Source organism: Ambystoma mexicanum, chromosome 8 (assembly GCF_040938575.1).
Source record: "Ambystoma mexicanum isolate Mex_15411 chromosome 8, UKY_AmexF1_1, whole genome shotgun sequence".
NCBI classification, from domain to species: domain Eukaryota; kingdom Metazoa; phylum Chordata; class Amphibia; order Caudata; family Ambystomatidae; genus Ambystoma; species Ambystoma mexicanum.
Window position 1 is genome coordinate 777,953,371 of NC_090929.1, and position 27,479 is coordinate 777,980,849.

Here is a 27,479-nt window from a genome sequence, read left to right on the forward strand (position 1 = left end):
TGCTTAGTCTCCTGGGAGACCCAAATGCACTCTGTGCTGATTGGCTGCCGGACTGTCCGGCAAGGATAGCCACCCTGCTGGGTGAGTGACAGCTAGGCTGGAATGAATGGGAGAGAACTGAATAAAAGGTGAGTCTTTTAGCTTGGTAGGCAGAGTCGACCACTGGACGAAGGAATCGAAGAAGAGCTTGAAGAGGACGCCTGCTGCAACTCCTGGACTAATGGTTTGCCTGGTGAAGCCCTGCTGCAGTGCCAACTTGCCAAGTTCATATCGACAAAGAAGCCCCTTCTCCCTTTGAGTTGGTGGGACCAATGAACTCCAAAGTAAGCCACCTGGACACCCATCTCGGAGCTGGTTGAATTTCCTCAGAGTTACTGCAGGAAAGCGTATAGCCAGGGAGAAGGACACCGGATTGTGTGCGTTGCTTTTAAGCTGGCCTAAAGCTTTTGGAAGATCCTCCAGACTCCCACGAAGCAGGACTGACCAGGCCTGAGCCCCCTCAGCAGAGTGCGGGACCCCAGAAGCAAGGACTGTCCACTTTGACAGCCAGGAACCGCGTTGTTGATATTTGCGGTAGCTAAATTCCGAAACAGCCACTGAAAGTGAAGTTTGCCGGTTGTGGGTTTTGACAGCCCCACTGCATTGCAGGAGTCCCCCAACGTCTTCCCTCTTGTCCCCATGACTGATGCCCAGGAACAGTGAGATCTACAGAGCTGCACAGGAACAGAAGTTATCAGCTGCCTCTTTTCTTCTTTACCAAGGTACTGTAAAACAAGTCTAAGGGCCTCATTACACGGTAGGCGGTGAGCCATGGCGCTATTAGCGCCATAGCTCATGCCGGTAAAATACCGGCACCGCCTTGGCGGAAAGGGGATTTACCGCCCCATTCCAAGGTTGTAGGGGCGGTAAATCCCCCTTCCACCATTGCCCTTCCCCATTCCCATTCCTGCCCCATAGGGCTCTATGGGAATGGGGAAGGCGCTAATTACGGCACCGCAATTTTGCGGTGCCGTAATTAGCTCCGAGGTCCCTTAGCGGGTTGGATTTTAACGCCTGCAAAAAGCAGGCGTTAAATCCCCCAACCCGCAAAGGGACCTCGTAGTAAGGTGGTAAGGATTTACCGGTACCGGTATTTTACCGGTACCGGTAAATCCCTACCGCCATCCGTGTAATGAGGCCCTAAGACAACTTACCTCTTACTGTAGTAGTGCTTGTAACTTCCACAACTCACAAGTCTAAACAGCATGTGGCCCTACATTTGATTCTTCTTTTCATCAAAGACTCCTAAGAACTTGTGCAAAGACTTTTCCATTTACTTACCAGAAGTGCTTTATCCTATCCAAGACTTTTGCACATTGACTTTGGCTTAGCCTATTGAATTGAATAACTCTTCTAGTGAACTCTAAAAGTACTTACCTGCTTAGGAATATTTGTGGTCTCTTTTGTTCTAATAACCTTTGCCTTTTACCAACTTTATAAGAGTGTTCAGAATGCCAACAGTATGATATTAATGTCCCCAACACCCTTGTTACTGAAGTCACCTGTGGGTGTAGGTTGTGTCTATGGGCCATCCCAAAAGAGTCTTGTCTGATTCAGAAACTCAAAGTGTACAGTATTGAAGTATATTTGTGTGTTACTATTCCATTGCTCCCTTCTGAAGGTGGTTTTATAACTGACTGATAAATAAATTAATAATTGTTTATGCAAGAAACCTTGAGTTTATTTGAACACCTGTAACTGTGAATCTTTGTGTAACTCCACTGCAACTCACATTTCCCCTCTTGAGATAAGCCTGGCTGCTCAACACGCTACCAAAACTGTGTATTACAAGCTTATACCAAAGGTTGGGTTGCCTATACCTGTAGCCATAGTTGTTTGTAGTGTTCCTAGAGGATATTGCATTCAAACTTTGCCTAACAATAACAAAAGAAATAATTAAAAACAAAACATATATATAATCCCACTCCCTGAGATTTGAGGGCTTTCATTGGATAACTCAAACCTTTCACTAGTTAGAAAGCCATGATTGGACATCTCGATCCATCAAGTATTTCGGCGAGTCTCCTTTTAACAAGCTTATGGGGCATTTGTTATTCTCCAAGGACTAGCTGGCACTGCCAATATTGCTACCCTGAAAAAAACTTGGATGATTGGCAGTTTCAGAGCTAAAGAATTGAAAATGTGAGCTTTCCAGATCAGATGACAAACGGTGCGACTTAACAGTGTGTTTGTCAGATGTGTCACTGTATAGAACAGCCTATCAGGCAGAATTCAGCCAAAGGTAGGAATGTCTGAAAATGCCCTAGATTGTCTTACACAATTTATAGAGCAAAAGCAGGAAGATTGCCACATTAATACCAACAATCCAACTGTCACATTTTGCTACGCATGTTATCAAAGGTATAATAAGAGATAGTGGTTTTCAAGTTGTTTTGTTTTTTTGTCATTGTTTTGAAAAACATGTTCTACAATTGCTCTCCAAGTCCAATTTCAGTTTGTAGTTTAGATAGACATCCTTCCTTTGCTACATTTTTTAACTGACAAGTAAGCGGTACTAAAGACCTATAATAAATGTGACAGAACCCTTTAAGTCTTCTTAAATTATTAATTGTTCACTAAAGGATGGAGATTCACAGTGGCAGTGGATTAATATGTTCTCTGTCCTTCTCCTTTAAGAGGTAAATATTTAAACCTACACCTGGTAAGAGTTGCAAAAATAACATTACCTGAACCATCTGGTGTGCTACGAACAAAGGTTGGAAGCATTTTGACTTTAGCACTTTCATGGGTTTTTTTCTTCAGCCCAGCTTCAATCTCAATCCTCATTCTTTTCTTCACCTCTAGCAACTGTTCGTGTGACAGGTTGAAGTTCTCTAGTGTTTCCTCAATCTGCCTGTGCTGTTCAGCTAGCCTGTAGGCCACTGCTGTGACCATTGCAGCGCCCTTTCCACTCCCACTCTCGGAAAGAAGAAATCGGACATCGGAATCAGGCACTAAGCGCCTTACGGTTTTGTGCAATCTTCTGGCATACCTGAAAAAAAGCAACCGAGAAGAAAAAAATTAGAACTACGTTTTTGCCATTATCATCAGTAAATATGATAATGATTTCAAAGTGGGTATGCATGTTTTAATCACTTTACAGGACACTGTAACAGCCCAAAGCCCACGTTTTTACACTAATCATCCCTGTCCATCCTCTCAGTCCATACTTTTAGCATAGAGGGACATTGATTCACCAAAATGCAAGGGGTTGGGAAAGTGATGTTAAACAGCTAGTGAAATCCCATGATGTCACATGAACTTTGCCGCTGGAGACATCATCACAAGGGCTTGAACTGCTTTTGAAAATACAACAAGGCATGAAATGTGCTCAGAGCAGTCGGCTAGTTCAGATTTAGTGACAAAAAAACATTGTGAGATTAAACAGCTATGATTATAAAAAAGAAGTGAAATAACTTTAGATGCATATCTTTGGTTATAGTAATTACCTGATATAATAGCCCCCAATGGGGGTAGCGCGCAGGAAATACTATTCTCCCATGACATTTTTGTGTTGCAAGAGACCTGGATTACATTTAAAGTGTAATTTGATGGGTATGTGCCTTTCCAAGCAGAGGCCACCAAGGGGGATCGTGGACGCACAAAGGGTAGCCTCTTAATAGGAATAAATTCGACATACAGCCCGAGATTGGTAAACAACCCTAAACCTGGTAGCAATGTGCTAGCTGTGGCATCGACTATTCCAGAGAAAGGAGGAAAGCATCAAGACATGTTAATCATTGACATTTATGATCCTCCGGGCATATTGAATACTGAGTACATCTTCGAGCAGTTGGATGCCATATTAATGGACTGGGATGCTGATCATAAAAGTAGTCCTATTTTATTATGTGGGGATCTGAATGCTAGATGCGTGGACTTAGAAGGTTGTGGTAAATATGACAATGTATCTGATTACAGCCAAATGCCACAAACAACCTCTAATATCAAAGGCAAGGCATGGGTAGATTACCTAAATGAATGGAGGTGTACAATCTTGAATGGGCGCATGACAGGTGACAGGTGACAACCCTGCCCAACCAACTTGGGTAATGGGCACTAAGAGGGCTGTCTTGGTTTATATGGTGGTCTCTGAATGTGTTTTGGGTAACGTCATTGGTATCCATATTGGTATCCATATTGCTCCTAACACCTAACACCTATAGTGACCATGCCCCAGTTACCCTGACCCTGAGTGGGGGAGGGGGGAAGGGACTTGGGAAGGTATGTAGTGGTGTGGTTATAAACAACCAAGGGAATCGGATACGTTGGTCCCAGTTCAATATCAAAAGAATGAGAGCCTTGATTTTTCCCGAGGGCTGTTGTTTGAAGAGTGAACTAAGGGGGAAATCCCCTGAGGAGATTGAGGTTTGGATACAATCTCTCACCCAGTCCCTCTTTAAGCCTACTCAGGTTCCTAAAACTAAATGGAAAGCAGTAGTAAGGGGTAAGTTTGATATTAAGATCTGGGATCGTAAAAGGTTAATGCGGCGAGAAATCAGAACCTGTAGACTGGCCACTACTAGCAATAGGAGCCAGCAGGAGAGGCTGACTGAGATCAAGTATATAAAGCGGCAGTACCGTACATGGCTCCATCACTACCGTAAGTCCCAACAACGCGAAAAATGGGAGAGTTTCATACAGATTCTCATGAGCAGAGACACCCGAAGAATCTGGCAAATATTAGGAGAGGCAGGAAGGGAACAGGGCCTAAGAATAGTGAATCCTATTGGTGAGGAGCAGTGGGGAGCGCATATTAAGCATAAGTTCTTTGATGCAAATATTCCCGCTTCCGCTATTGTACCAAGTACAAACCCATGGCCCTTGCCTCTAAGCACTTAAACCCTCTAAAGCCCCTGGCCCGAATGGGCTGGCAAATGTCTTGAAAAGCGACCCGGACAATTGGGCACATGTACTTCTGACACTTTTTTCGCATATTTGTAGGTCGGCTGTGATCCCGTCTTCATGGAGAAGGTCGGTGTTTATACCAGTGCATAAAAAGGGAGATCGATGTAATGCTGGTAATTACCGACTCCTCTCCATGCTTGACGTAACCAGTAAACATTTTATGACACTTGCCCTCAAGGAACTTAAAATCTGGGTCACAACAAATAACATCTTGAACTATGCTCAGACGGGATTTAGACCCCGTTCTGGGACAGCACATAACATCAGGGTCCTAGATCTACTGATTAATAACACCCTGAATAACAGAAATGCCACCTTGTATATCATTTTGTCGACTTCTGTAGTGCGTTTGACCAAGTTAAGTGGGAGACCTTGTGGGACAAATTAAGCGTCTTAAAGTGTCCTGGATGGATACTATATGTATTGTTGAGCTTACATAGTAACAACAGTGCCAGGGTCAGACTTAATAACGAAGGAGAGGCCACTGATCCCATCACTATTAATATGGGAGTCAAACAGGGCTGTGTAGGTGCACCCATGTTTTACAATTTGTATATAGCTGACATGTTACCCCGTATGGCTGCTAAAGCAAATTGCCCCCCAAAACTGGGGAACACCCATATTGTAGGCATGCTCTATGCGGACGACTTAATATTGTTCGATCGTACGTTGTCCGGAGCAAAGAGCATGCTGGAGGAGCTGTCCCTATATTCGGCGCAACTGGGGCTTACCATTAACCTAAGGAAAACAAAGATACTGGCACTAGCCAAAAGTGGCCCTTGTCGTTCAGGGGTCGAGACAAGCCTGGGTAGAATAAGTATTGAACAAACATACCCATACTTGGGGTTAGAATTTGATACTCAACCCAACTATAATTTGATCATCTCACAAAAAAAGAGACGGGCAAAATTACTTATATTGCAGGCATGTAAATTTGCCAGAGGAACAGCAGGGTTTAGTATTGCGAGGATTATTAGACTTTACAAACAGTGCTTTGTCCCCGCAATACTGTATGATTTGGAGGCACTAGCCATACAAGATATGAACTGGCTCAATATATTAGAGGGGCAGTACTGGCGCGTAGTACTGGGTATGGGCCCGGCTTGTTCTGTTCAGTATCTTAGGTTAGAACTGGGTTTAACATCCTTGAAAGGCATGGCACTGCGTGCTCGAGGTGTGTTTTATTTGAAAGCGATTTCCTCCCCATCATGTAAACTACTCAGCTTGGCTGGTACTAACTTTGATAATGAAAAGTCACCTCAAGGTAACAGCTACAAACAGTTAAATGAGTCTCTCTTTGCCGATATAGATTGGTCCCATGGTAAGAAGCAGTTAATGCCATTTATCCATCAAAAAAAATCTTTCATACAAAAAATGAATACATGGAACTGGACTCAGAACTACATCCATCTGGCAACCTTGAAGGAGTATGAAGCTGTAACGCATGTAATACATAGATATAGAAAGCCCCAACAATACCTGTTATTATGCCCAGACCCGGAGGTGCGTCAATTTATGCTAAGGCTGCGGACGAATCAGCTTCAGGTATTAGCGGTTACTGGGCCGCGGCTGGGCATTCTACCAAAGGACAGGAGCTGTCGTATCTGTGAGAAGGGAGAACACTTAGAAACCACCAGGAACGTCTTGACTATGTGCCCCCGTTTGGGTCCATTGTATATGTGCCTGTTGGGAAAGCTGGTAAACAATTATGAGACCATCACGGGAGAGGCGTTCTGGGATTATTGCTTAAACTCGGATTCAATTAGGACTCAGCTGGCACTTTATAGGGTTTGGGTTAAAGTTAAAAGTTTATTACCAAACCAGCCGGCAACAGCGGAACCTTGAGCGGTTCCTTCGGAACCAGTCCCTAAACCTGAAGCTCGAGGCCTGGCCCTTACGATTACGATTGATACTTGTTACTTAGTGCTCGGGGCATGTGCACTTTTGTACCAGGGTACCAGGTATTTCGTGTGTTGGGTCGAATATGCTGTGCATGAAGTGTGACACACATCATTTATACCTGTATTGTATATGCCTGGATTATATGGGATACATTACTCACCGTAATCATATTTCTGATGCTTGTATCTGCTTAGATTCACATGCTGTGCATAGGCCGACATCAAGTGGAAGCTGCGGAGTATTACAGTTTGTTTTTTGAAACTCGAAAATGGGCGTCGACACAGGGCGTGCCAGTAATACTATCCATAGTGTGACGTCCCCTGTACCCATGATCCCTCACACGTCTAGGACCCTCAGATTGTATTTTTTCTGACATGAGGTAGCATGAGGAGTAGCGTGAGTACAGATGATCCAAGCAGATAGAAGATAGATAAGATAAGACTACAAGCATCCATGCGCCTTCTCTCAGAGGGGAGGAAGGGTGGGTCGCATGTGAATCTAAGCAGATACAAGCATCAGAAATACGATTACGGTGAGTAATGTATCCATTCTGAGGCTTGTGGAATCTGCTTAGATCACATGCTGTGCATAGATTAGCGAGCAGTGTTAGAAGGAGGTGGGATTTGAGAAGGGTCATGAGCAAATAAATGTCTTAGAACCGCTTGTCCCACTTGAGTATCTGTCTTGGAATGGGTGTCAATGCAATAGTGCTGAGTAAAAGTGTGAATAGAGCTCCAAGTAGCTGCTTTGCAAATGGTGTCAAGGGGAACATTTGCAATGAAAGCCAGAGTGGCCCCAACGCCTCTTGTCGAGTGGGCTCTGGGCGTAAAAGGCAAAGTTTTGTCAGAAAGAGAGTAACACAACTGGATACAGTTGACAATCCACTTGGAGATGGCACCCTTAGAGATGCGATCTCCCTCCTTGCCTGTGGCTACGGAGACAAACAGTTGATCTGTTTTCCTAAGCGGTCAGGTCTTGTTTACGTAGTAAAGGACCGCCCTACGCACATCTAGGGTGTGTACTTTAACCTCAGCCGAGCTTTGTGGGTTTTGGAAGAAAGCCGGAAGCTCGATGGACTGGTTTACATGGAATTTGGAAATAAACTTAGGTGAGAACCTACGGTGTGTCCGTAAAACCAGCTTATCCTTATGAATAGTAAAGAAAGGATCCTGCACTGACAGAGCCTGAATTTCACTGACCCTTCTTATGGATGTAATGGCTACTAAGAAGGCAGTCTTATAGGTCAGGTGTTTGAGACTTGTGTTATGCATGGGCTCGAATGGGGGGCCCATGAGTTTAGATAGCACCACGTTCAGGTCCCATCCTGGTGGTGGGTTAGAAATAGGAGGGTGAAGTCTCTTTACTCCTTCCATGAAGGCCTTAACTACTGGTACTTTCCACCACGACACCTTGTTATGGGAAGTGGTGTATGCTGACAGGGCTGCCAGGTATACCTTCAGTGAGTTAAAAACCAGCCCCGCATCCAGCAGGTGGAGCATGTAAGTAACAATAGTGGAAGGAGTGCAATCAACTGGGTTGACTTGCTTACTCTGGCACCAGATTACGAATCTCTTCCATTTGTCAAAGTAGCAGTGCCTCGTGTTGGGCTTCCTAGCCTCTTTTAGGATGTCCATACACCTCTGTGGTAATTTGAGATGTCCAAACTCTATGGCCTCAGGAGCCATGCTGCCAGGTTCATTGAGTTGGGTTGACGGTGCACTGTTTGACCTTGGTGCTGGGACAATAGGTTGTACCAGCTCGGAAGTCTGATGGGTTCGCACACCGCCAGTCTGTGTAAGTGTGGGAACCACGGTTGTCTCGCCCACATGGGAGCAACCAGGACGAGCGTCATTGATTCTCTGTTCATCTTGTTGACCACCTTCATGATTAGAGGAGTTGGTGGAAAAGCGTACGCAAACATCCCTGACCAGTTCATCCACAGGGCGTTCCCCTGGGAGTCTGGTTGGGGGAACCTGGATGCGAATCCTGGGCATTGTCTGTTTTCGCTTGTGGCGAATAGGTCTATAGTGGGGAAACCCCACTCAGAGAAGATATCTTCTACGACTTCTCTGTGTAGACACCACTCGTGTTCCTCTGGGAGGGGGTCTCTGCTCAGAGCATCCGCTAGGGAATTGAGATCCCCTGGAACATGTTGCGATGACAGGAAGATGTTCCGTCTGAGTGCCCATATCCAGATCTTCTAGGCAAGCTTGGACAGATTTGGCAAGCGCGTCCCTCCTTGTCTGATCAGGTAGAACATGGCTGTAGTGCTGTCCGTCCGGATTTGCACTGACAGGTTTAAAAGGTAGGGTTCGAAAGCTTGGAGCGCTCTGAATACTGCCAGAAGCTCTAGCAGGTTGATGTGATTCTTGGCCACTGCGTGAGACCAGAGACCCTGAGCTGTGTGGTGGAGATGGTGAGCTCCCCACCCCGTCAGGCATGCATCGGTTGTGACTACCGCCTGTATCTTGGGATTGTAAAAGGGTTTCCCCTTGGACAGATTCTCTCTTGTCCACCGGAGAAGGCTTTGTACCAGTGTTGGCGAAACGACCACTAGATCGTCCCACTGACCACTTGCCTGAGACCACTGTTTTGCCAACCATTCCTGCATGGGACGCATGCGCAGGCGCGCGTGGGGGACCAGGTAAATACATGACGCCATCATGCCCAGCAAACGCATTGCTTTGCGTACCGTTATCTGGCGACCGGACTGGTATTGCGGAATTTGCAGCAGTATATTCGAATTCTTTGCTCTGAAGGAAAGGTCAACCCCTCTTGAGTGTCTAGGATAGCTCCTAAGAATTGTTTGGATGTGCTTGGCACTAGACTTGACTTTTTCTCGTTTATTGAGAAGCCCAATTCGAAGAGGAGGTCGATAGTCCTTTGAATGTTTGTTCTGCAAATTACTGGGGTTTCCCCCGTGATGAGCCAGTCGTCCAGGTAAGGGTACACCGGGATTGCCTCCCTGCGTAGGTGTGCTGCCGCCACCGCCAGTACCTTGGTGAATTCCCTTGGGGCCGAAGCTATCCCGAAGGGCAGTACCTTGAACTGGTAGTGCCGACTGTCCACCTTGAAGCGCAAGTATTTTCTGTGCGCTGGGAACATGGAAATATGAAAATAGGCATCTTTCATGTCCAATGTTGCCATGTAATCCCCCTTTTTTAGGAGGGGGATTACCTCTTGGAGAGTTGTCATGCAAAACTTTTGGGGCTTGACATACTTGTTGGCAGGCCGTAAGTCCAATACTGGGCGCATTGTCAAATCTTTTTTTGGCACAAGGAAGTAAGTTGAATAAATACCCTTGTTTACCTGGTGTCCCGGAACGAGTTCTATCACGTCCTTTGCTAGCAGATTGACGATCTCTTCTAGGAGGATCTTCTGGTGTTCCAAAGAATGTATTTTTTGTCGTGGAGGATGGTCTCGGGGACGCTCTAGTAGTTCTATACAGTACCCCGCGGATACTGTTGACAGCACCCATCTGTCTGATGTGATCCCTTCCCAAGCTTGGGTGAAGTTGGAAATGCGTCCCCCTACTGGGGTTGCGTGAGAAGGGACCCTGAACGGTACGTCACTGTTTCGGTGGAGGCGTGCCGCCTCCTTTATTGGGGCTGCCTCTACCTCTACCACATCCTCTCTTATTACCTCTGCCGTAACCCTGGGTAGACTGCTGGTTATTATTGTTCCACTGTGTACCCTGCCCCTGGGAATAGTTAGAACCTCTTTGGGAATTTTGCCCGCGTGGGCGACGAAAATTGCCATTCCCTCTCTGATTCGGGGGTTTAGTGGTTAGCTGGCCTAGGGATTTGAGTGTTTCATACTCGTCCTTAGCATTCTTTAGTGCGTCCTCGACCACCTTACCAAACAACAGATCTGGCTCCACCGGTTTGTCCAATAATGACGCTTGTGTTTCAGCCTTGAAACCAGACTGGCGTAGCCAAGCGTGTCTCTTAATAACAGTTCCTTCTGCTATTAATCTGCCGGCGTTATCCGCGGCATCAAAGGTTGCCTTTAAAATGCAACCGGACACGGCTCTTCCCTCCGCTGAAACTCGGGGCCCTCCTCCTCCTCATCTTGATCCTCATCGTCCCCATAGTAGCCTGTCCCAGTTTGTTCCTCCACCATGCCCAAATCTGGATCCTCAACAAAGGATGTCTCTCCCTGGTAATGAGAGTAGGGCTGGACGTAGAAGGGGTCTGAAGACCCTGTTGGTGTCTCAAAGTGGGACCTTGTACTTGGAGGTATAGGATCCTTAGAGCCAGAGGGTGCTGACCCGTCGGGAGTATAAGCAAGAAAGTGCTCTGGGTTTTGAGCATAAAAATCTGCCAAAGATGACATTCTTGACATTACCCTATCTATGTCAACACTGGTCCATTCTCTGGAGCTGGGAATGACCCTTTCCGGGAGTTTTTCAAATTTATCCTGACTAGACTTGGTAGCCTGCGCAGGGGTTTTGGTGTTATCAGAAGACCTGGACTTGTCTTTCTGTTTTTGAGGAGTGGAGTGTTCTACGGGCTTGGAAGTGGGTAGAGACTGCTTCCTTTGTTGTTTCCCTCCCTCCCCGACACTGGAGGAGTGTTTCCCGTGTGTTTTAGGGCCCTCTGAGCTTTTCGACGCCTGGTGTCGAGGTTCGGGGGTCTTGACCCTATCCTTCGAGCGTGGAGGTAGGGGTTCGGGATCTGTAGTAATTCGGTCTGCGGGCGCCGACTCTTGGAGTGCGGCCTGAGGGTGGAAGTCGGCTTTGTCTTCCGACGATCGAGCTTCCGTGACCTTAGGGAGCGAGGCACTCTTGGCAATAGTGGATGTTTGCCTGGCGTCGTGTGGCGATCTAAATCGAGAGCGCCCAGAGGACGCCGATTCGGACCGTTCTCTATGTGCCTCTTTCCGAGATCTCGACGTGCGCGTCGAGTCTCGGTTGGACTTAATGTGCTTTGTGGAAGTGTCATGGGAAGCGCTCGTGTCGCCGGGGGTGTTCCCCATAGCCAGCCTGCCGGTCGACCTTCCGAGGTTGGGGACTTGCACTCGGCTGTCTTTCAACGCCATAAAGCCCTCGCCGTCCGAAAGTACAGCGTTGCTGCCGTCGCTGAAGGCGCCCTCCGCTGCCATGGCCTCTTGACGCCTGGCGTGGTGGGCCCAACGCTTGATTGAACGGTCCTTAAGTGTTTTAGGCTTAAACCTACTACAAGCTCTGCAATTTGCCTCGGGGTGGTCCCTCGGCAAGCAGAGGTTGCACGTGGTGTGCCTGTCGACCCAAGGGTATTTGCGATTGTACTTGGGGCAGAATTGGAAAGGGGTACCCTCCATACGCACCTTGTGGCAGCGGGCTGGTAAATGTAGGAATATATAAGTGTATCTATATATTACAAGAGTGTAGAGTATGACCACCCCCCACTCTCCCTACTTGCAGGGCCGAGGCCAGCGGCCCAGGCCCGGGCCGAGACGGAAGCCTCGAGGCCCAAATCCGTCGTGCAGTCGACGGTCGAAATCCTCTCCGATCCGGCGTCGAGTGTAGAAATTCGGTATCTCGACATTGGGGTGGAGAAAGGGGTAAAATTATCAATATTTTGCAAAATTATGGCTTAGGCCAGGGAACTCTGCGAAATGCTTCCGACCAGTATGGCGGAAAAAAACAATCTGAGGTTCCTAGACTCGTGAGGGATCATGGGTACAGGGGACGTCACACTAGGGATAGTATTACTGGCACGCCCTGTGTCGACGCCCATTTTCGAGTTTCGAAAAACAAACTGTAATACTCCGCAGCTTCCACTAGATGTCGGCCTATGCACAGCATGTGATCTAAGCAGATTCCACAAGCCTCAGAAATATATATATATATATATGTTCAATTTTTATATAATTCTTATACAATTTTATATAATTCTTAGATTTAATGTTTTGACTGCTGTATGTATGTTTGCATTAAGTTATTATATGCATTTTTTTTTCAAATTGAACTTATTCACAATAAATGTATTATTATTATAATAGCCCCCATATCTAGGCAGAGACTACTATTACGTAAGAATGGTTATATATAAAAACCTTACCAAATTATATATATGTTTGTAATATGGCTAATCAAACAATCCAGTGACCAGACTAAAGAGATGGCAAGAAAGAAGTTAAAATCTGCTAGCTGTCACCAGCGTATCAAACACTCATCTAGCACACTCTCTCTCTGCCACTCTCTCTGAACTGCACGGGTACATTCGGAAGGAAAGAGAGAATTGAAACCTTTTTTAAATACTTGTTTTCAACGATCTGGATCTTATTACATGGGTGAAAGAACCCAGGGTTCTGCACCACATTGACAAATTGCCATAGGTTTATCAGCATACATGGGATACATTACTCACAGTAATTGTATTTCTGATGCTTGTATCTGCTTAGATTCACATGCTATGCATAGGCCGACATCTAGTAGAAGCTGCAGAGTATTACATGTGTTGTTTTCGAAATTCGAAAAGGGATGTCGACAGGGCATGCTAGTAATACTATCCCTATTGTGGCGTCTACTGTACCAATGGTGCTTCACGCGTCAAGGTCCCTCAGATTGTTTTGTTTTTGACATGAGGTTGCATGAAGTGTAGCGTGAGTACAGGTGTAGTGAAGCAGATTTGTATCAGATATAGCTCAGAAAACATCTATGCACCTTCTATTCCAAGGGGAGGAAGGGTGGGCTCATGTGAATCTAAGAAGAGACAAGCATCAGAAATACGATTACAGTGAGTAATGTATCCCTTCTGAGGCTTGTGGAATCTGCTTTTATCATATGCTATGCATAGATTAGCGAGCAGTGTTAGGAGAAGGTGGTGAGATGTGAGAAGGTACAGCAGCAAATAGATATTTTTGAACTGCTTGTCCCACCTGAGAATCTGCTTTAGAGTGTGTGTCAATGCAGTAGTGCTGAGCAAAAGTATGTACTGAGCTCCATGTAGCTGCTTTGCAAATGGCGTCCAGCGAGACGTTTGTGATAAAAGCCAGAGGCTCATTGTACCCCTAGTGGAGTGAGCTTTTGGTGTAAAAGGCAGTGTTTTGCTTGATAGAGAGTAGAAGAGCTGTATGCATCTGACTATCCATCTAGAGATGGCGTTTTTGGAAATGCAGTCTCCTTCCCTGCCTTGAGCTACAGAGACAAACAGTTGGTCTGTTTTCCTTAGCAGTCTGGTCTTGTTTACATAGTAAAGGACCACCCTCCTTACATCCAGTGTACAGAGTTTATTCTCAACTGAGCTTGTTGGGTTCTGAAAGAAAGCTTGTATTTCGATGGGCTGATTGACATGGAACTTTGAAAGGAACTTAGGTGAAAACCTAGGGTGTGTTCTTAATACCAACTTGTCTTTGTGGATCACAAAGAAAAGGTCTTGCACTGACAAAGCTTGTGGTTCACTGACTCTCCTTATGGTGGTAATAGCCACCAAGAAAGCAGTCTTATACGTAAGGTGCTTAAGGCTTGATTTATGCATAGGCTCAAAGGGGGGGTCCCATGAGCTTTGCAAGTACTACATTGAGGTCCCAGACTGGAGGCGGGTTTGAAATCGGAGGGTGGAGTGTCTTTACTCCCTCCATGAATGCCTTAATGACATGGATTTTCCACCATGACACCTTACTCTGAGAGGTGGTGTATGCGGATAGAGCCGCTAGGCGAACCTTTATTGAGTTAAATACTAACAATGAGTCTAATAAGTAAAGCATGTAATGAAGAATGTGTGATGGAGTACATTCTATTGGGTTCATTTGTTATGCCTGGTACCAAATTACAAATCTTCTCCACTTATCAAATAACAGTGTCTGGTGTTTGGTTTACGTGCCTCCTTGAGGATTTCTATACACCTTTGAGGTAGATTTAGATGTCCAAACTCTATGACTTCAGGAGCCAAGCTGTCAAGTTCACAGAGTGAGGTTGAGGGTGTAATGTTGTCCCCCGGTGATGGGAGAGCAAGTTGAACGGGCACAGGAGCTTGATTGGGTAGGACATCGCCAGTTTATGCAGATGTGGATACCAAGGTTGTCTCGCCCACATAGCAGCAACTAGGATTAATGTAATCTGTTCCTTGTGAATCTTGTTCACTGCTTTGCTCATTAGTGGAGTTGGGGGAAAAGCGTAGGCAAATTTCCCTGACCACCTCATCCACAGGGTGCTCCCCTTGTAGTCGGGTTGGGGAAACCAGGAAGCGAAGTCTGGGCATTGTTTGTTTTCTCTTGTTGCAAACAATCTAGTGAGGCGTAGCCCCCAATGTGCGAAAATGTGATCTATGACATTTCTGTTGAGCACCCACTCGTGCTCTTCTGGTAGAGGATCTCTGCTTAGAGAGTCCGCTAGAGTGTTGAGTTCCCCTGGAACATTTTGGGAAGTTAGGAACATGCCCCATTTGAGTGCCCATTTCCATATTTTCTGTGCTTGCCTGGACAGATTTGGAAAATGTGTGCCCTCCTGCTTGTTTATATACAACATTGCAGTGGTGCTGTCTGAGAACTTGTACTGACTGATTTGTCAGATGTGCTTCGAAGGCTTGGAGCGCTTTGAGTACTGCTAGAAGTTCCAGCAGGTTGCTGTGGTTCTGTACTGTGATTTGAGTCCACAGACCATGCGCTCTGTGAAATGAAGGTGATGAGCCCCCCACCCGGTGAGGGATGCGTCTGTTATAACAATCGCTTGCACCTTGTGGAAGGGTTTTCCCTTAAACAGATTCTCCTTTGTCCACCAGCGTAGAGCTTGTACTAGTGTTGGTGAATCGACCACTAGATCGTCCCACTGACCGCTTGCCCGAGGCAACTGTTTCGCCAACCATTCCTGCATCGGGCGCATGCGCAATCGTGCGTGTGGGACCAGGTAAATGCATGATGCCATCATTCTGAGCAAGCCCATTGCTTTGCGTACGGTTATCTGGCGACTGGCTGGATACTGAGGTATTTGCAGAAGTATGTTTTGTACTCTTTCCTTTTGTTAGGGAGAATTCTCAGAAATGTGCTAATTCCTCTCTACCTTAGAGACCCCCAGCACTTTTGCTGGACTGTAGGACTTTTTAATTTTTAACCTGGAGAGAATGAGACATTTTTTCCACTCTCTCATATATTTTTCTTAATTTAAACACTGTGTTTCTTTTTGGTTTTGGAGTCTGACCAACTCCATAGGCATCATCTTTGCATTGTGATACACAGCACCTTCAGTGCAGTGGCACAGGGAAGTCTCTTAGATTTACCAAAGGTTTAAAAACCTTCTCTTGCTGAAACTACTGTTTCTAAGTGCAGTGAAGTGAAATTGACTTTACTTACATGGTGTAACTTTCTAGACCCAGCACACACTATCTTACCATACGGTGCTGGAGGGGTTACTAGTATCCCCTTTTTCTAGTTTCTCATGTAATATTTTTATGTTACCCTTTCTACAATTAATGGCTGGTGGCAGTGGTTTACTTTTAACTACCATTGGCCGTTTTTACCGCGGGCTGCGTTCGCAGCTGCAGTAAAGCACCCATGGGTGCCTATTTTGTCATTTTTGGCTTGGAAGGCAGAGTCAACCACTGGACGAAGGAATCCGAAGAAGAACTTGGAAGAGACGCCTGCTGCAACTCCTGGACCATTGCTTTGCCCATTGAAGTCCTGCTGCTGTGCTGAAGCTCCGAATTCATCTCAACTAAAGAAGCCCTGCAAGGACGACTTCTCCCCTTGAGTTGGTGGGACCAATCAACTCCAAGGTGAACTTGTTTGGACATCCTCTTGAAGCTGGCTGTACTTCCATTGCTGCTGCTGCGGGAAGCAAAGTGTCAGGGAGAGGGACACCAAATCGAGTGGATCGCTTTTAAGCCGGATCCGTGCACCAGGAAGATCCTCCGGATTTCCCTGAAGCGGGACTGACCAAGCCTGTGCCACCTCAACAGAGTGCATGACCCCAGATGCGAGGAAAGTCTGAAGTGGTACCCGAGAACCGCAGTGTTGCTTTTTGCTGTCAGACGCGAGGAGCTGAAACGCCGAAGTGCCACTGAAACGAAGTTTGCCCATTGCTGCCGCTCACCTTCCCATTGCAGTGCAGGAGTCCCCAGATGTCCTCCCTCTTGTCCCCATGACTGAGGCCCAGGAACACCAGGATCTGCAGAGCTGTACAGGAACAGAAGCCAGCTGGAACAATTTTTTCTAACCAAAGGTACTGTAAAGACTAAGAGAACTTACCTCTTTTGGTGTAGCCTTACTTGTTCTCAGTTGAGACTTGTCTTGGTTAACCTTGCAGAGTTGCTACAGCTTTGCCCCTCACAAGCCTCCCATCTTATGGCCCTACATTAATTCTACTTTTTCTACCAAGGCTTCTAAAACATTTTGCAAGACTTTTACTTACCTGCAAGAAGTGTTTCAGCTGACGTAGACTTTTGCTAACTTTACCTTGTCTGGCCTGGCTCCCTGAAAGGCTCTTCTTCCCCTTGACTTTGTGGTTTACCTTTCCTCCTGGAAAGGGTTCATTTGCTTTGCATTGGGGGTTAAAAAGTGCTTACCTGCCTCAGAATATTTGTGTGATCTCTTGTTTTATTCTTAAACCCTTTTCTTTGACACCAACTTCAGTATTGTTCTAAATGTACCTGTGATTTATTAATGTCCACAGTGTCCTAACTATTTAAGCCCCCTGAGGGTGTAGGAAGTGTATGTGTGCCATCCCAAATGGGTACTTGCTTATAGAGACAAATTAAGAGTGTATTTTGGAGTTTATTTGTGTGTTACTATTATATTCACCCTTCTTAAATAAATTAATATTTGTTTAATCAATAAACCTTGAGTATAAGGGTTTATTTGGACTTGTCACTGTGAATCTCTGTGTAACTCCCCTACTGCTCACATTCACCCCTCTTGAGATAAGCCTGGCTGCTCAGCCACACTACCAACCTTTGTAGTACAGACTTATACCAAAGGTTGGGTTCCTATTGCCAGGAGGTCAAGGTTGTTGTAGTGCACCCAAAGCGTACTGCTCCAAATCTTGCCCAAAACCTTCTTCTGTTTTTATGACAGCTCCTAAGAACTGTTTGTTCTTGTTTGGTACAAGGCTTGACCTTTTCTTGTTGATAGAAAAACCAATTGGAAAAGGAGGTTGATCGTTCTTTGGGTATCTTGCTTGCAAATTTGGGGTGCTTCCCTTGTGACCAGCCAGTCGTCCAGGTAAGGGTCTACTGGGATGGGCTCCCTGCATAGGTGCGCCGCCACCACCGCCAGTACCTTGGTGAATACCCTTGGAGCGGATGCTATGCCGAAGGGTAGCACCTTCAATTGGTAGTGCTGGTTTGCTATCTTGAAACGCAAGAATTTTCTGTGCGCTGGGAACATTGAAATATGAAAATAAGCATCTTTCATTTCCATGGTTGCCATGTAGTCCCCTTGCTTTAGCAGTGAGATTACTTCTTGTAGCGTTGTCATGCAGAATTTTTGTGGTTTGACATAGGTGTTTGCAGGACGCAGATATAATACAGGGCGCATTGTGAGATCTTTTTTGGGCACAAGGAATTACATTGAATAGATACCCTTGTTTAACTAGTTCGCCGGGACGATTTCGACAGCGTTCTTTAATAGCAGCGCTGCCACCTCTTCCAGTAGGATGCACTGTTCTTCTTTTGAGGTGGTTCTTTGTCTTGGGGGATGGTAGGCGGGTTGCTGTAGTAGCTCTATAAAATAACCGCCCGCCACGGTTGAAAGCACCCACTTGTCTGTGGTGATTCCCTCTCATACGTGGGTAAAGTGTGTTATGCGTCCTCCTACTGGAGTGGCATGGGAGGGGACCTGAAGTGGGTGGTCATTGATTGGGAGTATGGAGCCCCCTCTGGAAGACGAGGATCTGCCCCTGCCGCAAGATATTCTCTGGCCTCTCTGGAAACCTTGTGAGGACTGGTCTACCTCCCCCATCTCCCCTTGGTCCTCAGTGCTGTGTATGCTCTAGTGTCCTGGAAGCTTTGAATGGAATCATAGTATGAAAGCTGCCCTGGGTCCTGCTGAGGGTGGCTACTTGTGAGGTGTCTGTATGGGGTCTTTTGGCGGGGAATTGTGTAAGAGCAGCCCCACTAGCTGTTGGAGTGCCCTGGAGATTTTCTAAAACATCTGAGTGACTGTCAAATAAATTGGCTAATGAGGACATGCGTCTCATGACTCTATGTGCCTCATTCCGAGATTGGAGGTAGCCATCGTGCTAAAAGCGCCATAGCTGCCTCCAATAATGGTACTGAGTTCGCTCTCATTCAATGGGGACTTACCGGTCTATTCGGACCTTTGCGGGACCGGTAAGTCCCCATTGAAAATACCATTCCCCATTCCCATTTGAGCCCCCATAGGGCTCAATGGGAATGGGGAAGGTGCAAATAACGGTACTGCAATTTGTGGTACCGTTATTTGCTCCCTGGACCCTTTGCGGCTCCCGCTAAGGCCGCCTGGTAAAACATATGTATGGTGGACGGAGAGTCCACGGAACACCACCGAGCAAAGGAGGCCCGGAAGCCAGAGACACTGAGGTTTCAGACGCTGAGGGACTAAGCCGACACCTAAGCAGCATACCGCTGTGCCCAAACAATGGTGCCCATATGAAGGAGCAGAAACAGGGAACCGACAACCCTAGACCACCGCCCCCACAGAAGAGCACTGCAAACAAGCCTTTTCGCAGGACACAGCAACGAGAGGGAGGAGGTTGACCAAACTCTGCAACACTCTGGAAAGGAGTACGAGTAACGAGAAACTGGATGGAGTATCAGAGGACTCTTGCAGGGACTATAAGAACCCAGAGAGAGATAACAACACCCTATGAGGGTGAACTTGAACCCAGTAACCCACAAGGGGTTAACATAGAGCAGATATCACAAGAAACACCAGAGGGGCTGAGCCTGAACCCAATAGCTCACAAGGGGTTATCAGGAAGCAGAAAGCATGAGGAACACTCTGATGGGGTAAACCTCAAACCAATAACCCAGGAGGTGTTACCAGAGAGCAGAAAGCATGATAAATGCCCTAAGGGTGTGACTCTGAATTAAAGGACCTACAGAGTGACATTGTAAAGGGATAGTTCACTCAAAAATTGTATTGGCTCAAAAGATGGGCCATAATCAAAAATATACATAAAAAATATTTTTAAAGAAAGTTCCTATGTAAAATGTTGAGCAAATGAGGCTCAAACACAAATGTGTCAAGCACTAGGAGGCATCCATTTTGTGAAATGGATGAGCCTCCTGTGCTTGTGTTAAGCTCTGCCCGTGCGGCAATAATGAAGCAAAAGCCACCTACTAGTAGCTTTTGTTTATTACAGCCAGCTTTTGCTTCATTATTGCTGGAGAGCAGAGTATGCAGTCAGGATCCTTCCGACCGTCTGCTGCTGGTAAGCGCTTATTATTTTTTTTAAACTTAGCAACCACGGCAATCATAAATACAACAACGTTGTGTTTATAAATGCCTCATTTTGAGTCTCCCGGGCACCCTCAGATCGGGGGAGCCGGGGAGACTCAAAGCGAAAGTACTGGCATTTATAAACACAACATTGTTGTATTTATGATTTCCGTGGTTTTCTTGTTAAGTTTCCTGGGCTCACCCGGCTCGGGGGAGCCCCGGAAACTTAAAAAGAAAACCACAGCAATTATAAATACAACTGCGTTGTATTTATGACTGCAGTGGCTTTCGATTTGAGTCTCCCAGGCTTAAAAAGAACAACACAGCAATTATAAATACAACTTTGTTGTATTTTTATTTTTTTTTTAAACTTTATTTTTGGGTTTTATCATAAACATACAGTAACGGCCTGCATTTACAGGTACGGGTAACAAAACTTAAAAACTACGTTCATAGCACACACAATTCATTACAAAGATCTGCGGGTCGGGCAGTCATCAATAAGGTTGTTCTTCATTAAGGCCTTTTTCGCTGGGTCCTTGTGGTGAGATGCGGGGGGCTAACCCTTATCAGAGATGTAACTTGCGGGTTTAAGATTGAGAATTTGCAGCATCAGGAGCAGAAAGTAAATAGCTGACATATGGACCCCAAATATCAGGTGGTCGCACATGTAGAGGAACGGTCCGTGTGAACTCAGTGTCCATGTCCTGACAGTAAAGGATATCTTTCTTCCATGCTGTGAATAAGGGAAGGGGACCGCGACCCCATGCCAGGGCTATCCTTCTACGGGCGAGCACCAGGAGCAGCGAAGCTAGTTTTCGGACTGGGGCCTGTAGGTGTTTTGTCACACTTAATAGCGCAATGGTCGGGTCAGGGCTCAGTTCTTCGCCAATTATGTCGCCCGAGTGTTGTAGAACTGAGGACCAAAATCGGGCTATTCCTGGGCAGTGCCATGCGAGGTGAATAAAGTCAGCGGCGAGGGCGCCACATCTCTCGCATTGGTCTGAGGCTTCGGGGTGATGGCGACGCCTCTTTTGGGGGGTATAATACGTTTGATGGACAAAGTTAAAATATATCTGCTTAAGGCGGGTGTTTAAAGCTACTTTTTGGGTTTGGCGGAGGATGTAGGTCCAGTCATCTTCGGGTATTGTGGTGTGAAGGGCCTCCTCCCACCTCTGTTTCGCCTTTACGGCAGTCCCCGATGCATCAGTGAGCAATGATCTATAGATTGTGGATACCAACCTTCCCTCTCCCTCGGCCTGGATCACATTGTGGAGCAGGGTCCACGTCGGCGGTTGTTTGGGGAATGTTGGGAAATGGGCCTGTAGGGTGTGTCGCAGTCTGAAGTAGAGAAAAATATCGAGTGAAGTGGTGCCGCCCCTCTCTCTGATCATTTGTGGGGTTAGAAACATCCCATCCGGAAAGAGGTCACCAATGGATCGGATGTTGGTTTTATCAAGCCATATCAGAAATACTTTTTCGTTGGTCAGGGGAATGCCAGGGATATATTTGATGGGTAGTAATGGGGAGTATCTTGTCTGTACTTCATATTTACGGGCAATTTTCCTCCAGATGGCATATGAGGATAAGACAGTGTTCAATGTGTTATATGGGACCGGGAGATTGCTGAGGATGACAGCGGTTAAGAAGTCAGGGGAAGCTAAGGCGCGTTTAACTTGCACATGTAGGCGAACATACTCAGTGGCATACCAGTGGCTTAGGAATTGGGCTTGAGCGGCCCAATACTACTTTTCTATATCGGGGAGTGCCAGGCCACCCTGTGATACCGGTAATGTCAGTGTCGTGTATGCGACTCTTGCGGGTTTGCCAGCCCATATTAGTTCCAGAATAAGGCTTCTGATTTTCTGGAGAAATGTGCGTGGGAGTATCAGGGGTATATTCGTGAACAGGTAAAGGAGTTTGGGGAGAATCATCATCTTAGTCAATGAGACCCTCCCCAGAGCGTTAGGGGAAGCGATTTCCATCTTTGGATGCGCTCCTGGAGGGTTTGGAATACTTGTCCGTAGTTGTCTTTGAATATCTCGTCATGGTTAAGCGACATAAGAATGCCAAGGTAGCGAACCCTGGTGTTTTCCCACTTAAATCCATGATCGTCACGGAACTTAGAAGTAGCTTTTGTCAGCGGGAATATAACCGATTTGGAATGGTTTATTTAAAGGCCAGAAATGCCGCTAAATCGGATCACCTCGCGCATGATTGGGTTGAGATTAATTTGGGGATCTTTAATGAACAGCATCACGTCGTCTGCATAGAGGGAGACAATCAATTTATGTGGGCCGAGGGTAAGGCCTCTGTTAATTCGGTGTGTTCTTAACCTAGAGGCCAGTGGTTCCATGACTAAGGCAAATATAAGGGCCGATAGGGGGCATCCCTGTCTAGTGCCGCGTTCCAACCTGACTCCAGGGGATCTTGTAGTGCCGAGGGTGATGTAGGAGCGGGGGTCATTATATAGCAATGAGACCAATCTGATAAAACGTTTCCCCAGCCCCATTTGCGTGAGTGTTGAAAAAAGATATGGCCATTCGACAGAGTCGAAGGCCTTCTCGGCATCTAACAAAACTGCGACGGCTTGCTGTGTGGGGTCAAGTGCTGCAGTGACTCCAAATAGTCTGCGAATACCGTATGTAGTGTTGCGTCCCGGTATAAAGCCAGCTTGGTCACCTAGGACCAGTGCAGGCATGAGGGGAAGAAGACGGTTTGCTAGGATCTTGGCCAGAATTTTGTTGTCAAGGTTAATAAGTGAGATTGGCCTGTAGGAGGCGCAGTCGTCTTGGGGTTTGCCTGATTTGTGGATGAGAACTACATTGGCTTCGCGGAGGGTGGGTGGGAGAATTCCTCGCTCTAGGGCCTCTTCGTAAACTTGGAGGAGTAGCTGGGCCAGCGTAGACACATGCGCTTTGTAAAATTCGCCGGTGAGACCGTCGGGACCAGGGGCTTTTGTGTTCGGGAGAGATTATATTGCCTCAGTGATTTCCTCCTGTGTAATGGGCGCATTCAGTGGTTTGCGGAGGTCGTGGATTACCCAATACAGTTCGGTATCATTGAGATAGTTCTGAAGTTCTTCAGGGTTAGTAGTGATTTGAGAGCTGTACAGGTCTTGGTAGAATTTGTGAAATATGTTCACAATATCATCGTCAGTGTATGCCAGGTTTCCTTGCGTGTCTCTGATGCATTCCACCCGAGGGAGTGACTGATCCAGTCTCAGAAGACGAGCGAGGAGCGCCCCGGGTTTCTGTCCCTCTCCATATTGTCTGATCCTGTGCTTGCAGCCCAAGAATTTCAGTTCACGTTCGGCTACCTCATGAAATTTTGACAGTTCTATCTTTAGGTCAGCCTGGGTGTGCGCGTCTGGGGATGTTGTTAGTTTATTCTCAGAGTTTTTAAGGCGTTGTTCACTATTTGTTAGCTCGCGCCTAATCAGTTTCAGGATGCCATTTGCCTTGGCCATACACTGGCCTCTCACGTAACATTTTAATGTTTCCCATAGCGTGCCGGCTGAGTCCACTGACCCCTGGTTTATTTCAAGAAAGGTGGTGATGTCTTGTTGGAGCTCGTCTGCGAAGACAGGGTCAGAAAGCGAGCCCGTCTTAAATCTCCAGTTCACGGGGATCTTCGGGGTCACGGATAATGTAAACTCGAGTGTAACCATGGAATGGTCGGAGAGGGAGCGTGGTAGAATATGGCAGGGGCCCCAGCTGTATGGGTTGCAGGTTGATACTAGTAGATAATCGATGCGGGAGCTGGTATTGTGCACCGCTGAGTGGAAGGTGTAGTCTTGGGAATTCGGATGAGTGTGTCTCCAGATGTCGAATAGCTCATAGGACTGGCAGATCTCTGTGACCTGGCGACTGGCCCTGGAGATTCTGTTGTTTGAGCCATGCGATTTGTCGGTTTGGGGGTCCAGAGGGGTAGTGAGATCTGCTCCCCAGATGATTGTTGCAGAGGTATACGCACCCAGATTTGACATGATCCAGTTAAAGTTATTCGGTCCGTCGACATTGGGGGCGTAGGTGTTCACCAGGACTATTTCTTTCCCGGCAAGTAGACCCCTCACCAGCAAAAACCTGCCCTCCTCATCTTTCTTAAAGCTGATCAGGCTAAAGCTGGCTTTCTTGTCAATCAATATTGCAACGCCTCTCGCGTACGAGGAGTACGAGGAGAAGTATCTATGACAGCCCCATGAGCGGGCCCAGTGTTGCTCTGCCGATGATGTAAGGTGGGTTTCTTGTAGCATAGCAACACTGATTTTGTGTCGCCTTAAGTATTGAAGAACTTAAATGAGTTTAGAGGACTGGTTGCCCCCTCTGATATTCCAAGTAGCAAGTTTAAGTGGACCCATCTTGCAACGGTAGAAAAGGGGGGGCTGGTGCCGCCCCGACCAAGTGGATCAGATAGTGTTCAAACGTGTAGAGGGTCCCGCTGTGCGTCACAGGTTCTGGACTAGCGATCTGTAGTCGTTGTATGCTTGAACGTAGTTGGTTAGATGACAACAACTTAGTAACTCTTGAATCCCTCCCTTGCGCAGGCAACCCCCAACAGGCCCACGATATACCCACCCTCTCTTGCATGGGCAATTCCCAACTGGCCCATGGTAAACAGTCCCCTGTTAATAGAACAGTCAGCGTTGCTGTGCTAGAGGCGCTAGTGGCCCTCCAAGCGGAGGCTAGCTCCCAACCTCAATGTGAGTTTGCTCTGTGGTGGCGATGTGGTTGTCTTGTAGTATCGGGGTATCTCCAGTCATCAAGGTCGGAGACCCTCTGCTCAACAGTGTCTAATCTGTCAGCATGTTTGTCCAACCAATGCTGGAGTTGGTCGACTCTGGAAGAAAGGGAGTCTAGTTTGCTTCCCAGACCTCCTATTCCTGCCTTAAGGTCCAACAGAATCTCTCTAATATCGAGTTCTTGTACCTCTCCACCTTCCTGGGGTGGTTCTTGGTTGGGTGACTGTGATCTGCTGTTCGAGGAGGACGCTTTAGTGGAAGAACAGCCAACAAAGTTTAGTTTTCTCTGCCACCTATCATTTTTCCCCATCTTGTGTTGGATATGGGTGGCGGAGTGCCAGGGGAGTGATGTGTGATGCCCCTGAGAGGGCCAACCGGGGGGGTCACAGGGCACCTCAGTAACCAAAAGACCGGGGAGGTCGCAGGCGTGCATCACGGTTTTCAGCTCACAGGTTTGTTTCCGCTCTGGTGCCTTTGTAGTGATCCGGATGAGATGGAGATGGGCTTCGTGCTATGTCGGCGACTTGGGGTTGATGTCTCCCTGCAGGACGGGCTTCACTCCGGGACTGTGGAGCTATCGCAGGATGTTTTGGTGACCGGGAGGCCAGGGGGGCCTCCAGCCTGCGTCGCTATTCCTGGGTCTCAGATTCGTTTTACCCCGATGCCTTTGCACTGTTCAGATTGAGACGAGGGGGGATTTCACGTCTCGTCCGTGAGGTAAATGTCAGCGAATCCAGTTGTTGCGCCGTTTGGTTTACTCCCAGGAAAGCCTTAGATAGCGGAGCGATCCGGGTTGAGCTGTGTGTAGGTGCTGAGGGAGTGACTGCGCCAAACGCCTGTGCTGGCGTTCTACATCGGATGCTGGGTGCGAAATGCCGGTGGGGACCCAGGCGTCTTGGGATTAATGGGGTAGCCCCTTACAGGATGGTCTTGCCCTTTCTGGGTGTTCAACCTCCGGGTTTCCACTATAAAATTGTCGTGAGGCCCCCAGCTTGTTGAGTTCGTAGCGTTGCCCTTCTCTATGCGTCGTACCCCCTGGGCGGGGTTGGCGCCCCAAGGGTGGACGCGGCGCTGGAGAATGGGGGCCTCTGCCGCTTGGTCAGCTGATCTGAGAGTTCCCCTCCGGTGGATGTCTAGGTGGGGGGCCCGCAGGGCCGCGGAGATCGCCGGCCAGTGATCACGGAGTCCCCGGGGGCCGGGCAGGCTCGTCGCAGGCTCCCGCGACGGTGTTGAGGGCACACGGCGCTCGTACCTGAGTTCCTGCTGGTCTTCTGCGGCGCCCTCCGCTGTATCCTACACGGCACCAGCAATCCCCGCCGGCCCCCCGGTCTCGCGCGGCCGCCGAAGCCGAGCTCTCACCGGCCCCTCCCGGATCACTGGGAGCTCTGGCAGTGTGCGGCGGGCGATCTGGGCTGTCGCCGGCGAGCACCGCGGAGGGACGGTCACTCGCTTCACTCTGCGATGCAGGGGTTCCAATGAGGCGCGGGCAGCGTCCCGTGATGAGGTGGCTGGCTCAGCTTCCCCGTATGGACCAGTGTGCCGCGGCTCCGGCAAGGCCCCGCTTCTCGGCAGCTGAGGGGAGGGAGGGGGTGGAGGACCTCGGGCCTTCCGCACACGGTCGAGATCTCGGGAGGCAGACGAAATAAACGCAGGAGCTTGTGCGGAACCGCTTCGCTGTTAGTAGCTGGAGATTGTAAACTGTGTGGATGCCATGGGATACACGATTTTCAGGATCTTTTAGGGAGCTCCACAGAGCTCACAGGGAGGCCGCCATTTTGGACGGCTCTCTAGTGCCCTCTATAACTTTGTTGTATTTATGATTTCCGTGGTTTTCTTTTTATGATTCCCGGGCTCCGAGAAAACAAAGTATTTAAATTTGCTTCGCCTTTTGTTTTAGGCAAATCAAGGCAATTATGAATACTTTGCCTGCATCCGGCAGAGTATTCATAATTGCTGCAACTTTATTTTTCAGTTTCCCATGCTCGGGAAACTAGAAAAGAAATTTGCAGCAATTATGAAACCTCTGCTGACAGCCAGCAAAGTTATTTATACTTGCTCTGCCTTTTATTTTACCTTTCTGTGCTTCTCTGGGCTTGGGGAGCACATAAAACGTAAAATGAAAGTGAAGACAATTGTAAACACTGGCAGCCTCCTCTCCATGTTAAGCTCTGCTCTCTGGCTGCAGTAAGCCAAAGCTCCCAGTACGGGGCTTTTGCTGCTTGATTATTGCCACCACAGCAGAGCTTAACATGAACAGTGGAGGCTGCTTCATATCACAAAATGGATGCCCCCATGTAAAAACTTTTAGCCTAAAAAATGCTAAAAATTGCTAAAAATATGCAAAATGTTATCATAGGAACTTTCGTTAAAAATATGTTTTAAATATATTTTTGATTATTGGGCATTTTCTGGGACAATAACATTTTTTAGTGTACTTCCCCTTTATGGAAGAAACTTCTTACCTTGAACAAAGTTTTGCGTTCAGGAGTCAGGAGCCACTTTCTGTGTAGAAATTCATGGAATTTTGTTGTGAAATGTACAAATAGACATA

At 47.3% G+C, this 27,479-nt stretch overlaps 1 protein-coding gene across 1 annotated transcript in view; it reads right to left on the minus strand.

Annotated features, from left to right (window-relative positions):
• HK1 (hexokinase 1) overlaps positions 1 to 27,479 on the minus strand; it is a 1,159,884-nt gene that overhangs the window by 746,357 nt on the left and 386,048 nt on the right. Inside the window, exon 10 of the mRNA XM_069610605.1 lies at positions 2,727 to 3,031. Within this exon, the coding sequence (XP_069466706.1) occupies positions 2,727 to 3,031 (305 nt within the window). The remainder of the gene's footprint in view (positions 1 to 2,726; positions 3,032 to 27,479) is intronic.